Genomic DNA, 13,518 nt, shown 5'->3' on the forward strand with positions numbered 1-13,518 from the left:
AACACATCAGCTGTTCGTTTTCATCTCTGCCAAAAAAAAAAAAAAAAACTAAATTCGTTTTATTTTAATGTGCCGGTACTAAACTGATTTTATAAGTTAACAACAGTAAGTAGAAGTGAAACTTTTTTTTTTACATCCAATGAATGGGATATAGTGTTCTGACCGGTAACTGCGCTTACGTTGGCAGTGCTGCCAGCTTTAGCCATTCTATGTAATACCATTACGGATTTTATTTGTTTATGTGTTATATTCAAAATATGGGTAATTAGTAAATTCTGGTGATAAAGCATTGTTACTTGCGTGTTTTTTTTTTTAATTAGTAAGTAATTATGGTCAGCGTTTTTTTTTTCTTTTTTGTGTTTATCGTTTTTTGTTTTTGGCTTTATTCAGCTCTCTCATCTCTAGCTCTCCCATATGTTCGCAGAATGTCGGAGCAGGCTAGAGAGAGAGGAGCGTTGTATAAAAATAGTTCAAGATATTATTGTTAAGAATCGTAAATCAGAAGACGAATGAAGGCAAATCGCCTGCATGATATGTTGAGATTCAAGTAAATGAAGTTAACAAAAAGCAATAGCATGCGGCGATAGATATTACATCCGTACTGTGGATATTTATCTACAAAATTCAGCCCAGTCCGGCTGAGAGAAAAAGAGCGAGCGTGTTAGCGAGCGGAAGTGAGAAAACAATATACGAACCAACCAAACGAAGAAAATAAAAAAAAAAAACGAATCAAGGCAAAGTGTGCAAAGCAATCAACAATGAGTGTCTCGCGTGGCGGTAATCAAGCGCCGGATGATCTGGAGCCGCTGCTGCACGACGAGAATAGCCGACCGATTGACAAAGATGTGGAAGCCTCATTACTTAATGGATCCGCCTCCAAGGAGTTCAGAGGAGCAGGAGGAGAATATGGAGGCCCTGGCGGTCATGGAAGGGATCGAGAGGATTCTGGATTGTTTTTAAAGAAAATCGGCAGTGCCTTCTTCTATGGCATCTCATCATTTATGATCACGGTGGTGAACAAAACCGTGCTGACATATTATCAATTTCCATCGTTCCTATTCCTCAGCCTGGGCCAGCTGACGGCGAGTATTGTGGTGCTGGGTGTGGGAAAACGTTTAAAACTAGTCTCATATCCGCCTCTGCAACGCAACACATTCTTCAAGATTTTCCCATTACCATTGATATTTCTGGGCAACATGATGTTCGGACTGGGCGGCACCAAGGCCCTAAGTCTACCCATGTTTGCCGCTCTGCGTCGATTCTCCATTCTGATGACCATGCTGCTGGAATTGAAAATCCTTGGCGTACGGCCCACAACAGCTGTACAGATCAGTGTCTATTGCATGATTGGAGGCGCTCTGGTTGCGGCCTCCGATGATCTGTCCTTCAATCTGCAGGGCTATGTCTATGTAATGATTACAAATGCCCTGACAGCATCGAATGGCGTGTATGTGAAAAAGAAGCTGGACACTTCGGAGATTGGCAAATATGGATTAATGTTCTACAATTCATTGTTCATGTTTGTGCCCGCATTGGCATTGAATTATGCCACTGGAGATCTGGAGAAGGCTTTAAATTTTCCCAGTTGGAATAATCCGACATTTCTGTCACAATTCCTGCTTAGCTGTGTTATGGGTTTCATTCTATCCTACAGCACCATTCTATGTACACAATTCAACTCCGCCCTGACCACCACCATAGTCGGTTGTCTGAAGAACATCTGTGTCACATATCTGGGCATGTTCATTGGCGGTGATTATGTCTTCTCGTGGCTTAATTGCATCGGTATTAACATAAGTGTCATGGCCAGTTTACTCTACACATATGTCACATTCAGGAGGAAGCAGGCTCCAGATAAGCAGCAACAACAATTAGCTGTATCCAGCAGCAGCAGTTTCCGCACCCAAAGTGTCTAGACTCAAGCCAAAGCCATAATATATAATTATATTCGTATTCGTATGTCCTATCCCTATATATTGTATCGTATCGTATGTCGTATAATTAGAATTGTACTTTGTATATCCTTAAGGGGTATTCTTGGTTGGAAATACATTTTTTTTTTCAATTTTGGCTTTTAGCTTATTACTATTAAGATATTCGAAATTCTTTCGGTGATATGACGTTCTTTTTGTCATAATAATAATTTTTTTTAAAAGTTTCGAAAAAATGATAAGCTCCCAACCAAGAATACCCCCTTAAACTATATAAATTCCCTCTGTATATAGGCAAAAAAAAACAAAAAAAAAAAACAAGAAAACAAACAAAAAGTTATGTATTTTTAATATGTAATTAGCAATTATGTAATTTTAATTGACTTTTTGTATGCAAACAAAACGATGAAAGAAACTATATGAAAAACAACACACAAGTGTCATAAACTTACACACACACACCCACACACGCACGCAGATACAGACATGGCAGTAGCTTAAAAGTGGGACCCATGAGTATCCCCCTTACAACGAATGGATGGGAAAAGTCCAATTTGACATACATAGTTTAATGTAAATAAATGAATGGGGTAAAATTGTTAATCCCAGCGACTTGTTCTACATAATCAAAGTGAATCATTCTTTGTTTCCCTTACACCAAAACATATTGGAGTTTCTTCGTTTAAAACCCTACTCCCTACACCCATGTGAATAGAGAACTATGATTATTGTGTATGACTTTTTTTTCTTTTCCCAAATTTTTGTTTTGTTGTCTTCTTGATAAGATTGCTCCCGATAAGAATTGTTACCCACTTCCCCTAGTAGCCCCTTTTTTTTTTTAGTTTTTTGAGGGGCTACTGCAGTAAAGTGTGTTTCATATTTCCTTGTTTGCAAAACACCGCAGTGTCTTTTGTAGAACTGCCACGCGTTCCTCTATAGGAACACACAAAATAAAAAAAAAACATTAAAAAAACAAGAAAATAAAAATTCTTTTGATTTTGACGACGACAAAAGTAATTGATTTCCCATACAAAGTCATTTAACTGATGGCTCTCTCTCTCTCTGTCCCTCTCTTACTTTCTTGTCTATGTGGATGGGGGCTTATCTTTGGGTTTTACTTAAACTTCCCATACCGCGAGTCGACTCGGTTCAGGTGCATGTCTAACAATAAGAACCAAGTGTATATATACGTTTGGCGGCAATTACTCATCATATTAGTCAAAAGGTCATTGAGTATATACAATACAACGAAATGTGTATGCTCTGAAAACTATATATTTTTTTTTTTGTGGTCCATGTTATCTTTTAATGGAAAAAAATTATTCAATTTAGTTGCTTATCAGTTAGATAAATCATCTAACTGGGCGTCTTAATTAGAAATATATTTCAAATTATGGGCATTTTATCAAGTTTTTAAAAAAGGGGGAAAAATATCATAATTATGCAAATTTACAAGATAATTGAAGATTGAGAAATTTTAGCTTTAGAATTTCAAAGTTGATAAACTCCTAATCTCTTTAGGATAATAGAAAACTGTGAAGATAAATTAAGTTTATGTTCTTATCATTGAAATTTATATTTATATTAGAACAAAAATCCAGAAAAATTGAGAGATTAAATGAAATTTTTGTCAAGTTCAAGTGAATAAGAATTTAAGAGCAAAACTAATGAGTTTGAATGATTATGTGGCAGGAAATATGAGGAATAAGTAGGTACTAAAAACAAATAAAGATCAAATGATAAGTGAACACATTATATTATATACATATATGTTTTCTAAAGTAGGAGCCATGTTTCAGATAATAGAGTAACCAAATGTGGAAGCATTGCCCCGGAGCATTTATTTTATTTTTTGGGGACTTCTACAAATATTAATGAAGATGAGGTGAAGAGTGAGGGCGGGGGGGAGGGAGGGAGTACGAAAAACAAAGTGTGGAGGTTGGTCAAAAACTGGTTTTGCAGATTTAACCATTGGGCGCTTACGATTGTTTTTTCATTTTTCTTACACAAATAACAATTATGGACAAATTGTTTACTTAAAGTTGCGGCACGTACATATCTTCATACATATGTACATATATCGGGCTTGAAAAAAGAAACTATAGACAGAGAGATATGTATGAATGTAAACAGGTAGTAGTCAGGGTCATGTTAGAAGTCAACTCTGACTGGAGTGTAGTGGAGCGAAGTGGAGTGGAATGGAAGATGATGCCTAGTGAGGTCGAACCAAAAGACTACGTCATGTTGTCTATTCACAGAGAATGATGCAGCGTTTGCGCTTAGCTCGCCGCGGATTGGCCTTAAGTGCGGTGAGACGGCAAACAGTTGTCCCAGAGGAGGAGCCCCTCGATGCCTATGAGCGGGAACATCTAAAGCATCGCATAGAGATAACACCTTTTCAGAGAATGCTCTTGGGAGCAGGATCCTCTGTGGCTGCTATACTAGATCCGAGGCGGTAAGTTGAATTGATTTGTAGTATTCAAGCATGTTAAAGTTTTTTGTATGGTTTTCCAGCCATGATATGATTGCCTGTCTGGGTGAGACCACTGGAGAGGGGGCTCTTTGGAATATACTCGACACCATGGAGGCCAGCGAGGAGGGGCAACGCATTTTGATCGATAAGCCACGTATACACACATCCACCATAGATTTTAAAAGGCTGGAGACCCTACCTCCAGATACTTTTGGAGCCGCCTATGTCAAGTTTCTCAAAGATAATGTGAGTGGTAAATGGAGCGTCTCTCTTTTCCTCTCTCTCTCTTCCCTTTTCTCATCTAATTGTGATTTTATTATTTCAGAATGTAACTCCCGATAGTCGTATGCCAGTGCGTTTCTTAGAAGATCCAAAGTTGGCCTATTTAATGACTCGTTATCGCGAATGCCATGACCTGATTCACACTGTATTGAATATGCCAACAAATATGCTGGGCGAGGTGGCTGTCAAATGGGTGGAGGCACTCAATACGAATCTGCCCATGTGCTATGGCGGAGCTGTTTTTGGTGCTGTGCGTCTAAGACCCAAGTAAGTTCAATGCTCTACCGAGCACTCGCTCTCCCATTAGCTCTCTCGCAGCAACTTATTGTTTGGTTTTTTAGGCAACGTCGCGAGTACTTGAAACGCTATTTGCCTTGGGCCATTGATAATGGCAAGCGTATGAAGCCATTGATGCCCGTTTACTGGGAGCAGCGGTGGGAGCAGAATGTTAATGAATTGCGCGCTGAATTAGGCATTAAGTTGTTGAAATACTAGTAATAATAAAATTTAAAAAAAATACGTTACATTACAAGGTTCGATAAGTATCGAAAAAGCGATAATACTTTAACGATCTAGCTTGTAGCTAGATCTAGCCAAGAAGACGTCACCGATCATGTTGCCAGCGCTTCGCATCACTAGACGCGACGGGTGAATTTGTTAAATGGAACATGGAACTGAAGTTAATTTGTTTATAATTGCATTATGGGAGAAAAATTTAATGGTTTTAGCCACGACGAGATCATGAAGATCACGGGCGTCAGCCATCCGACAACCAAGAGCCATATGGAAGCAGGTAAATCCCAATTCCGTTTCAAATCAAAAGATATAAACAATAATAACATTTATTTGTATCCATGTATGTATGTCTTCGTGTGTGTGTGTATGTGTGATTATTGTTTTTTTTGTGTTTGTAGCTCTTCGTAGCCAACCCGGTATCCGGCGTATGCCCGATAAGATGTTCCGTCAGGCAGATCAGCTACGGAAACAACAAACCCAAGTGGCCAAGCAAAAGAAAACAGAAACTGCCAAGGAGAAACCATTGCCCAAACTAGCCACCACTCCCACACCAACGCCCACACCCCAAGGTAATGCTGTTGATGATGTCAAGGCAGATGAATCGTTGAATTTGGAACGTGGCATTAGTGACTCCCTTGTCGAAGCTCTCTACTTTGGACATAAGAAGCCAAATCAACAGACAACAAATGGAAGTGCCACGTTGGCCCCTTCCTCTGGTAGTGAGACGACGATCGATGATAGTTCAATTCTAAAGATAAGCGCCAACACAGCCACCACGGATGATGATAACGCCAACGTCTTACCCAGCACAAAAGGCTCAACGAGCTCCTCGCCACATCTTAACACAGATTCACCCTTTAAGGGGATTTCTCTTAAGGACTTCGAGCAGCATCGGAAAATGATTGAAGAGCAAAATAAACAAAAGAAACAAATGCTCTATCAGGCCATTGAGCAACATACTCAAAAAACAGCTGCCGAATCTCGTAAAATTGAGGAAATACGCCACGAACTATCCAAACTGGAGAGTGATCTTGCCGTGGATGTGGCCCTGTTAAGAAAACAGATTGACAATGCTTGCATAAACTTTGCCAATATTGAGTAAGTTGAGAAAAACTCCAATGTATCGAACTCGGGGCTAACCATGATATCTGTATTGTTCTAGAAAACACTATGTTAAGATCGAGGCACAGTTTCTGAAGGCTAAAATGGATCTGCACAATGCCGCAGAAAGGAAAGAACTACTAACAGAGCATCTTTGTACGGTAATTGCCCACAATGAGGATCGCAAAGCACAAAAACTGACAGAGCTTATGCAAAAAGTGGGCCTGGCGCCAACGGATGAGCAGGATCCTGCGAATAATCAATCGGATGGGCCAACGGGGCCGGGAACTTAACAAATTTAGCTATTAACGAGGGGCTCAAATATACAAATATATATATATATGCATACTATTTTTAAAGATAATAAATTAAAAACTTTAAATGTTAAAAAATCGCCAACTAAATTTTGAAAACCAACATCCTCTTTTAAAATATTCTCTGTTCTAAATAACGAACATTAACTTCAATCAGAATCAGATCCAAATAAATTAATGTCTAATTCGTTTTTGTTTCGAAATTAATTTGTCACCTTAAATGGATTTTATATTGTTAGGTTTGTTCTCATAGTATCACCTAGACAATATTTAAAAATTTATATTTAGATTTTAAAACGATTCGGAGATAAAACCGTTTTGCGTTTCGGAATCGAGACCCACTAAAAGGCACTGAAGTGTGAACAGATAATGTTATCGACTGCCAAATATCGATACCATTGCGCCAATGTTGCCACTTGGCAACTTGTTGCTGTGACGTCACGCACACATATAGACCAACACAAACGCAACCATTAGGCCCAGCCACACAGCCACACATTACGTCAATATGGCAATCTGTCAAACCGCCAATTACAACAATAGTAGCAGCAAAAAATTGCCATTTCATCAATATTTTAGGCATTTCTTCAATACATAAATAGTATTTGCTTTATTGAGATTTTAATTGCAATCAAGATAAGCAAAACAATAACAAAATGCACCACCAACCCGCCCATACACAGCCCCATCCGCCCCCGCATAGCATCCGACTCATGTCAGGGGCCGAGGAGAATCGTCAGTATTTGCGAACGTTCATCCAAATGTACAAAGATCTGCCCGTACTGTGGGACACCTCACTGCGGGACTACACGAATCGAGAAAAACGAGCGGAGGCCTATCAACGATTGGTACCAATCTATCATTACCTGAAACGAGACGCCACCGTCGAGGATGTGAAAAAGAAGATCAATACGCTGCGCACCAACTACCGCAAGGAGCTGAAAGTTGTGGAGAGTGCCATTAGATCCGGTAGCTTGCACACGCCGCGCTGTTGGACATTTCAAGAATTGGATTTCCTGCGGAACACCGAGAAATTTCTAGCCGTAAATCCCACATTTAAGAACGAGCCACAATCCTTCGCCTTCAATGAGAACTCAACGTCGACAACGGCGTTTCTAGCCGATCAGGCGGGTGGTCATTATGCTTATAGGGGAGTAGGGGGACAGACACCAAATATCAGCGAAATGTTTCACAAATCCTTCGGTCATGGCCAAAAAGTTGATGGATTGGGTGTAACGTCGGCACCAGCAGCAACCATGATGCATCATCAGCCGCCAGGCCATAGTGGAGATTATACATTAGGCAAAAGATCACGTCTATCGCCACCACCAAATGCTGGTACACCGGGTGGTGGACCAAATGCCGGCAATGATGAGTTACTTAGCATGGCCTGTGAGTATTTAGCTGGCTCCTATCCCGAAGAGGAATCTATTGCCCGCACTTGGACCCATAAATTGAAACGTTTACCGCGGGAGCAACGATTATTGGCCGAACGTTTCATCAATGAAATCCTTTTTGAGGCGGAATCCAATAATCTGCATCGTGGCTCAGTGCAGATTAACAATAGTTTTGAGCCCTATGTAAGATTTCATGAGGAGCCAGCGACCACATCAACGTCAGGGCAGGAGGAGCAGGATAAATCCCAAAGTCCCAGTGTACACACATCCACCGAGAGCAGTTCAACAAAACCAAATGTTACAGTAATTGGTAGCGGTGGTGGCGGGGGCAGCGGCGGTGGTAGTGGTGGTGGCTTAGGAGGAGGAGGAGGTGCCTCTAATGGCGGCAATAGTTTTTAAGTGTTACTAAAGTAAATTTTAATTTTGTTTTATTTGTTATGACACTCGACACACAAAAGAAATAAATAATAATAATAATGTTTATATCAAACAAACAAGATGCTAGCTAATCCACTCGCTGATATTCCACCAAATTCCGGGTGAACCAAACATAGGGCGAAGCACCAGCCAGAAAGAGGCAAGCACCAATCACAGGACGATGCAGAATCCAAGCTACAGCGGCTATGGTTAAAGCCAATGAGAAGGCAATTAGAAAATTTCCTGTCATCGGATACTGAGAATCAGGTGCCAGATTTATGAGTAAAGGAACATCAAGAACTATAAGAAGACCAAGAGTAGAGATTGTTAATCTTTGTATAAAAGTGACCCATTTTTGATTCTGTGTACTTACACAATATTCTTAAGATTTTAGAGTTACAAGAGACACCAAAGAAGATGAGTAACCAGCCAATGAAACGCCAATACCAAGTATTTAATACCTGGGCACGTGACTCCAATTTAAATACCTCGGTGGCACTTAATCCACCCGGATATATCAATAAAATCGATGTACCACGCGATGTGATATATGGCACTACTTTGTTGCCCTCCAGTTTGCCCACAACACTAAATATTTCACCTTCCATGCCGGCAAAACTGAAGAGTATACGCAAATCACCAACTTCCGGATTGAACACATCATTTGTATGATAATAGAGACCCAAATGGAGCTTAATGCTCGAGTCTTCTGGCCTAATATCGGAGGTTAGCTCACGATAGTTGCTAAATTTCTCCTTCACTTCTGTGCCCAATTCATATTTGCCTATATAGACGGCATCGGCTATCTGAACATGACTTTCGATGGGAAAACTCGAAGGATTTGTGTGACCATGGCGATTGTAAAAGTTGCGCGAATCTACTAATTTATCCCGCCATTCACGAGAATAATGATAAGTACGTGTCTCCCCTTGGGAGCTCTCACCAAAATTATGCTCTCTGAAAGATAAACACAAATGACAATTAAAGATTTCTTTGGATACAATTCAGCAACATACATGGTCTCCTCTACCCATTGATACATTTGCACACGTCTTTTCAGCTTTACTGCCATCAATTGGATATTATAGTCCGGCTCGGTTAGCGGTTCACCTATTAGAATTCCTCCCGATATATGAATAATACGCTGCTCAAAACTTTGATCCAGCTCTTCGCTCGTGAATTGCATGGAATAGATGTCGGCATATACCTCATCCAGGGCCAGCATCATATGTACAGCGTGTCCCTCATTCCAATAGAGTATCGCCGAGCCGGCTATAAAGAGGACTATGCCAAATATTGATATAAGCCAGTGGGAGCGGAAGGTTTCAGCAAGATTAGCCATTCCATTGGACGTCAAAGATAACTTTCTGTAAGGGGAATACAAAATGGAGAATATTTTCCTGGCTATACGTTCCTGCACTAATGAATAATGAATGTACCTGCCTCTCGGAATCCTCTCCAGCACTTGGTCTACACGTAAGAGGACAAACAGCTGATTACGAGAACTACAACACTTAAAACAATCACAAAAGGTAACGAAATTTTACTGACGTCTCCAAATTATGGCAACGGTCCAATGATTAACACAAAAATTGAACAATTCCAAATTGACAAGTTACTCGGCGATATGGGCGATCATACTATTGTAAAGAAAAAACATTCAAAAATATTGACAATTCTAAAACTCAACTGGCGTTGAAATAACGTTCTGCACGACACTTTGTGACGTCACGTACAGTTCGTTTAGCGGGCCATCTTCTGGATCTTGACGATACTTTTGAGTGACATCAAAAGTATCGATTCTTACCAGCTCACAACATCTGGCAACACCAAACAAACAACAATAACGAAGTATAAACAAATAGCATTTTGTATATTCCTAAATCAAACATAATGGCCGCCTCCTCCGCTGAGCATATACTGACTGCTGGAGCTTTGGATAAATACGGTGACGAAGATTGGTTTAGCCTCCTGATACGATATGGCCTCTATGTGGGTGCCATTTTCCAGTTTGTATGCATTTCGGCAGCTGTTCTGATGGCCGGCGACGGTGATGAAAATTCATGTATGGAAAATCACGAATCTGACGGCAACCGGGGTGAGATTGGAGAGCAACGTGAGGGAAATGGCAATGCAACGGCAAGGGCACGCCTACACAAAATGCGCAAACTTGAAAAGAAAAAGAGACGCTAGAGACTCGAGCCAATTCCATAGAAATTAAGTACTAATTTAATTAATCTAGTAATTTATTCATATCTATAACTAAATCGAATAAAACATAATTTATTATTTAAATAAGTATGTACATGAACATACATATGTAGTTATTCTTATGATTGTCTATCCCTGTAAATGCAATATTAACGAATTGCCAGCCCTGCACTGTGGTCTGTGATGTTGAGGAAAATTACTCGACCAATTTAATTTTAATTTCTTTCTGGCACCATGAGTCCCACTGTGAGCCATCTGATGGGGCACATGACTCAGGTGCAAGAAGGGAAAGCTAAAGCCCCCACCCCTGAAAAAAAACAAGAAAAATGACACACAAAAGCAATGATTTTTTTTTTCTTTCTTTTTTTGTTGTTTTTCTGTTTGGCTGTTATCTTTAATTTTGGGAATAATATAAATTATAATAATCGTATATGTTATTATGCTGCTCGTAATAATGTTGTTTTACTTCCCGTTTTTCGTTTTTGTTGTTTTTTTTTTCTTTTTTAACTATAAACGTTTGTGTGTGTTTGTGTGGGTGTGTGTGTGAAGGTGTATTGAATGCACTCTCTCTCTCTCTCTCTCTTTCTCATTCTCTCTGTCTCTTTCTCTATATATATGTATGTATATATAATATAGTATATAAGTTCATGCAAAAAGTATGCATAAACAATTTATCACTATTTTAATTAATTATACTTTATTTATTTTTTTTTTTGTTTTTTTTTTCTTTTCTTGTAATTGTTTTTAATGAATTTTGCGTGGAATTATATTTTTAAGTCAAAACTCATTTTTCCAAAAGGATATCAGAAGGAAAAGGTTGGGAGAGTAGTTGATGGGGTATCGGAAGGGGGAAGGCAGATAGGGAAATTCGTTTCAAAAACGCTACAAAGGAAATTTAAAAAAAAAAAATAATATATATATATATATATTTATATAGATATATATGTAGGTATATTAAAAAAGTTACCAAATTACAACAACTCAAAAAGTATATATAACTTTTAGAAAGCTAAGAAGAAAGTTAATGGAGAGCGGGATGGTGGAGAGAAGAGGGTATTTGTAGGTTGGTTGGTTGGGTTTTTGGTAGGTTTGGAAGGGAAATATTAAATTCTTTATCGTTAATTTCTTGTTTGTTTATCATTATCATTGTTGTTGTTGTTGTCTAAATTATTGTTTAGTTACTCATCGTCACAAAATATAGTTAAATATATATCATATATTTGCTTTACCCCTCTCGCTCTGGCTCACACACAATCAACATCTCTGTCTCCCTTTTTCTTACTATATCGCTCTCTCTCTCTCTTTCTCCGTCTGTCTGTTTGTTTGTTTGTCAATCGTTACTCGTCGTTCGTTTATTTTCTTTTCCCCCCCAAACTTGCACTCGTTGCACATCGTTCATCGATCGATCTCAACTAAGCCTCGGGCAGCGGCTTCAGCTCTCGTATCTGCCTAATCAGATATGCCTTCTCATCATTGAATTGCTCATCCTCGGAGCGATCCGTATGGAAATTAGTTAGAAAATCGACCAGTTTTGTTTGATTACGGAGCAGGATATCCAGTATGGGTTTCGGTTTATTCGGATTCGCCACAAAGACCTTGAAGACATGGAACGCCTCAAATTGTATATTGCGCGACTTCTCCTTTAGCATGTTCATCATCAGTTTCAGATTCTCTGGCTCCGATATATAGCGTGTCATCACCGTAAAATTATGCCTATCCAGTAGCAATTCACCCAATAGCTTCAAACTTTGACGCCGTGTCACATAATTCTCCGAATTCAAAAGTCGTTGATAGTGCTGGGCAAAGAACTTATCGTAATTGGCATCCAAAAATTCAGCGCACAACAATTTGTGACGCGTCAGCAGCTCCTTGAATGTGGAAAAAGCATCGGAGGCAATATCGAATGTGGATACCTCCACATAGCGGAAGAACTTGAAAAACTCATCCGAGTGGAGCATTATCTTGGCCAATGCCTCATACCTGGCGCATTCACGTAGCATTGTGCCCGAATTGAGGGCAATTTCAGGATGGGCATCTTCATATCCAGACATCAGAGTGAACAATATCTCGGGCTTTGTGCATATGTACTCAACCGTTGGTGAACGCGTTCCAATTTGTCGTCGGAGCACATTGTTGAATATCAATGCCACATGCTTCTTGCCCTCAAAATCAATCCTATGCAGATTCTGTATTAACAAAAGCAACAGATTGCTATTGTATAGCTCCTGCGACAGTTGAGCGACCACATAATCGGCTGGCGGTTCAGCATCACTGCTCCCATACAACATATTTTTGATAGATACCAGATTTTTGCTAACATCCTCCTGAGCCTTCTCCACTTTACGGTCGCCGGCCTCTAAGGCATTAATGGCCTCCTTTAGAGCCTTGACCAATTCGACAGGCGTTTTTTGTGATTTTCCAAACAGTGGCATCTTGTTGATGATGATGATGATGATGGTTCACTTCAATCGCTCTCTCTCGCTCGCTCTCTCTCTGTTTCTCTGCGCCTGTTTCTCTCACACTTCTTTCTGCTGTTGCTGCTGCTGTGGAATTAGGGTTGTTGTTGCTGTTTGTCTTGCCTCACTTCTTCTCCTTCTTCAAATCGTCCTTGGCCGCTGTTTGTCGTTGCCGTCGTTGTGCAAGGCAAAAGAAATTAATGTTTTGGCAAATATCACGGTTTAATAATTCTATTATTATATATTAACTTTTTTCGTCTTTTGCTTTCCTCTTCTTGCTCAGTGCTCTTTGATAATTTAGTGTGGCCAGCGGCGATGCTGCTAAATATACCAGCTGATTATAATGCGTTAAGAATTTGTAAGAACAATGCCAGACTATTTGAAGTATATCGATGTTACAAGAATAGTATCGATAATTAC

The 13,518-nt window shown here is 39.6% G+C and overlaps 7 protein-coding genes across 8 annotated transcripts; 5 read left to right on the top strand and 2 right to left on the bottom strand.

Annotated features, from left to right (window-relative positions):
* The first annotated feature begins 2 nt into the window (after positions 1-2).
* LOC6646144 (ubiquinone biosynthesis protein COQ4 homolog, mitochondrial) lies at positions 3-5,215 on the top strand. Its single transcript, XM_002068929.4, has 5 exons — positions 3-105; positions 4,190-4,386; positions 4,446-4,650; positions 4,730-4,953; positions 5,028-5,215. Exons 2-5 carry the CDS (start codon positions 4,193-4,195, stop codon positions 5,179-5,181), a joined length of 777 nt encoding a protein of 258 aa, XP_002068965.2. The 5' UTR covers positions 3-105; positions 4,190-4,192; the 3' UTR covers positions 5,182-5,215.
* On the top strand, positions 416-2,361 carry LOC6646143 (UDP-sugar transporter UST74c). The gene has a single exon (XM_002068928.3). It carries the CDS (start codon positions 759-761, stop codon positions 1,914-1,916), a length of 1,158 nt encoding a protein of 385 aa, XP_002068964.1. The 5' UTR covers positions 416-758; the 3' UTR covers positions 1,917-2,361.
* A 45-nt stretch (positions 5,216-5,260) lies between the features above and the next one.
* LOC6646145 (RAB6-interacting golgin) lies at positions 5,261-6,688 on the top strand. The gene is made up of 3 exons (XM_002068930.4): positions 5,261-5,479; positions 5,601-6,300; positions 6,365-6,688. The coding sequence occupies exons 1-3, from the start codon at positions 5,389-5,391 to the stop codon at positions 6,594-6,596; spliced, it is 1,023 nt and encodes a 340-aa protein (XP_002068966.1). The 5' UTR covers positions 5,261-5,388; the 3' UTR covers positions 6,597-6,688.
* Positions 6,689-7,051: 363 nt separating this feature from the next.
* On the top strand, positions 7,052-8,413 carry LOC6646146 (collagen alpha-1(XVII) chain). Its single transcript, XM_002068931.4, has one exon. The coding sequence runs from the start codon at positions 7,274-7,276 to the stop codon at positions 8,411-8,413; it is 1,140 nt and encodes a 379-aa protein (XP_002068967.1). The 5' UTR covers positions 7,052-7,273.
* Positions 8,414-8,445: 32 nt separating this feature from the next.
* Positions 8,446-10,154, bottom strand: LOC6646038 (transmembrane protein 43 homolog). 2 transcript variants are annotated; one of them, XM_023177729.2, is made up of 4 exons: positions 9,875-10,154; positions 9,448-9,798; positions 8,805-9,388; positions 8,446-8,731 (listed from the first exon to the last, which is right to left on the bottom strand). In XM_023177729.2, the coding sequence occupies exons 2-4, from the start codon at positions 9,771-9,773 to the stop codon at positions 8,520-8,522; spliced, it is 1,122 nt and encodes a 373-aa protein (XP_023033497.1). In that variant the 5' UTR covers positions 9,774-9,798; positions 9,875-10,154; the 3' UTR covers positions 8,446-8,519. The 2 variants fall into 2 exon arrangements, with proteins under 2 accessions (XP_023033497.1, XP_002068968.1); XM_002068932.4 differs by having other exon boundaries at positions 9,871-10,154.
* An 80-nt stretch (positions 10,155-10,234) lies between these two features.
* On the top strand, positions 10,235-10,742 carry LOC6646039 (protein anon-73B1). Its single transcript, XM_002068933.4, has one exon. It carries the CDS (start codon positions 10,325-10,327, stop codon positions 10,622-10,624), a length of 300 nt encoding a protein of 99 aa, XP_002068969.1. The 5' UTR covers positions 10,235-10,324; the 3' UTR covers positions 10,625-10,742.
* A 627-nt stretch (positions 10,743-11,369) lies between these two features.
* Positions 11,370-13,411, bottom strand: LOC6646040 (protein Mo25). Its single transcript, XM_002068934.4, has one exon. It carries the CDS (start codon positions 13,072-13,074, stop codon positions 12,055-12,057), a length of 1,020 nt encoding a protein of 339 aa, XP_002068970.1. The 5' UTR covers positions 13,075-13,411; the 3' UTR covers positions 11,370-12,054.
* Positions 13,412-13,518: the final 107 nt, after the last annotated feature.

The sequence above is a fragment of the Drosophila willistoni genome (genome assembly GCF_018902025.1).
Source record: "Drosophila willistoni isolate 14030-0811.24 chromosome XR unlocalized genomic scaffold, UCI_dwil_1.1 Seg105, whole genome shotgun sequence".
Taxonomy (NCBI): domain Eukaryota; kingdom Metazoa; phylum Arthropoda; class Insecta; order Diptera; family Drosophilidae; genus Drosophila; species Drosophila willistoni.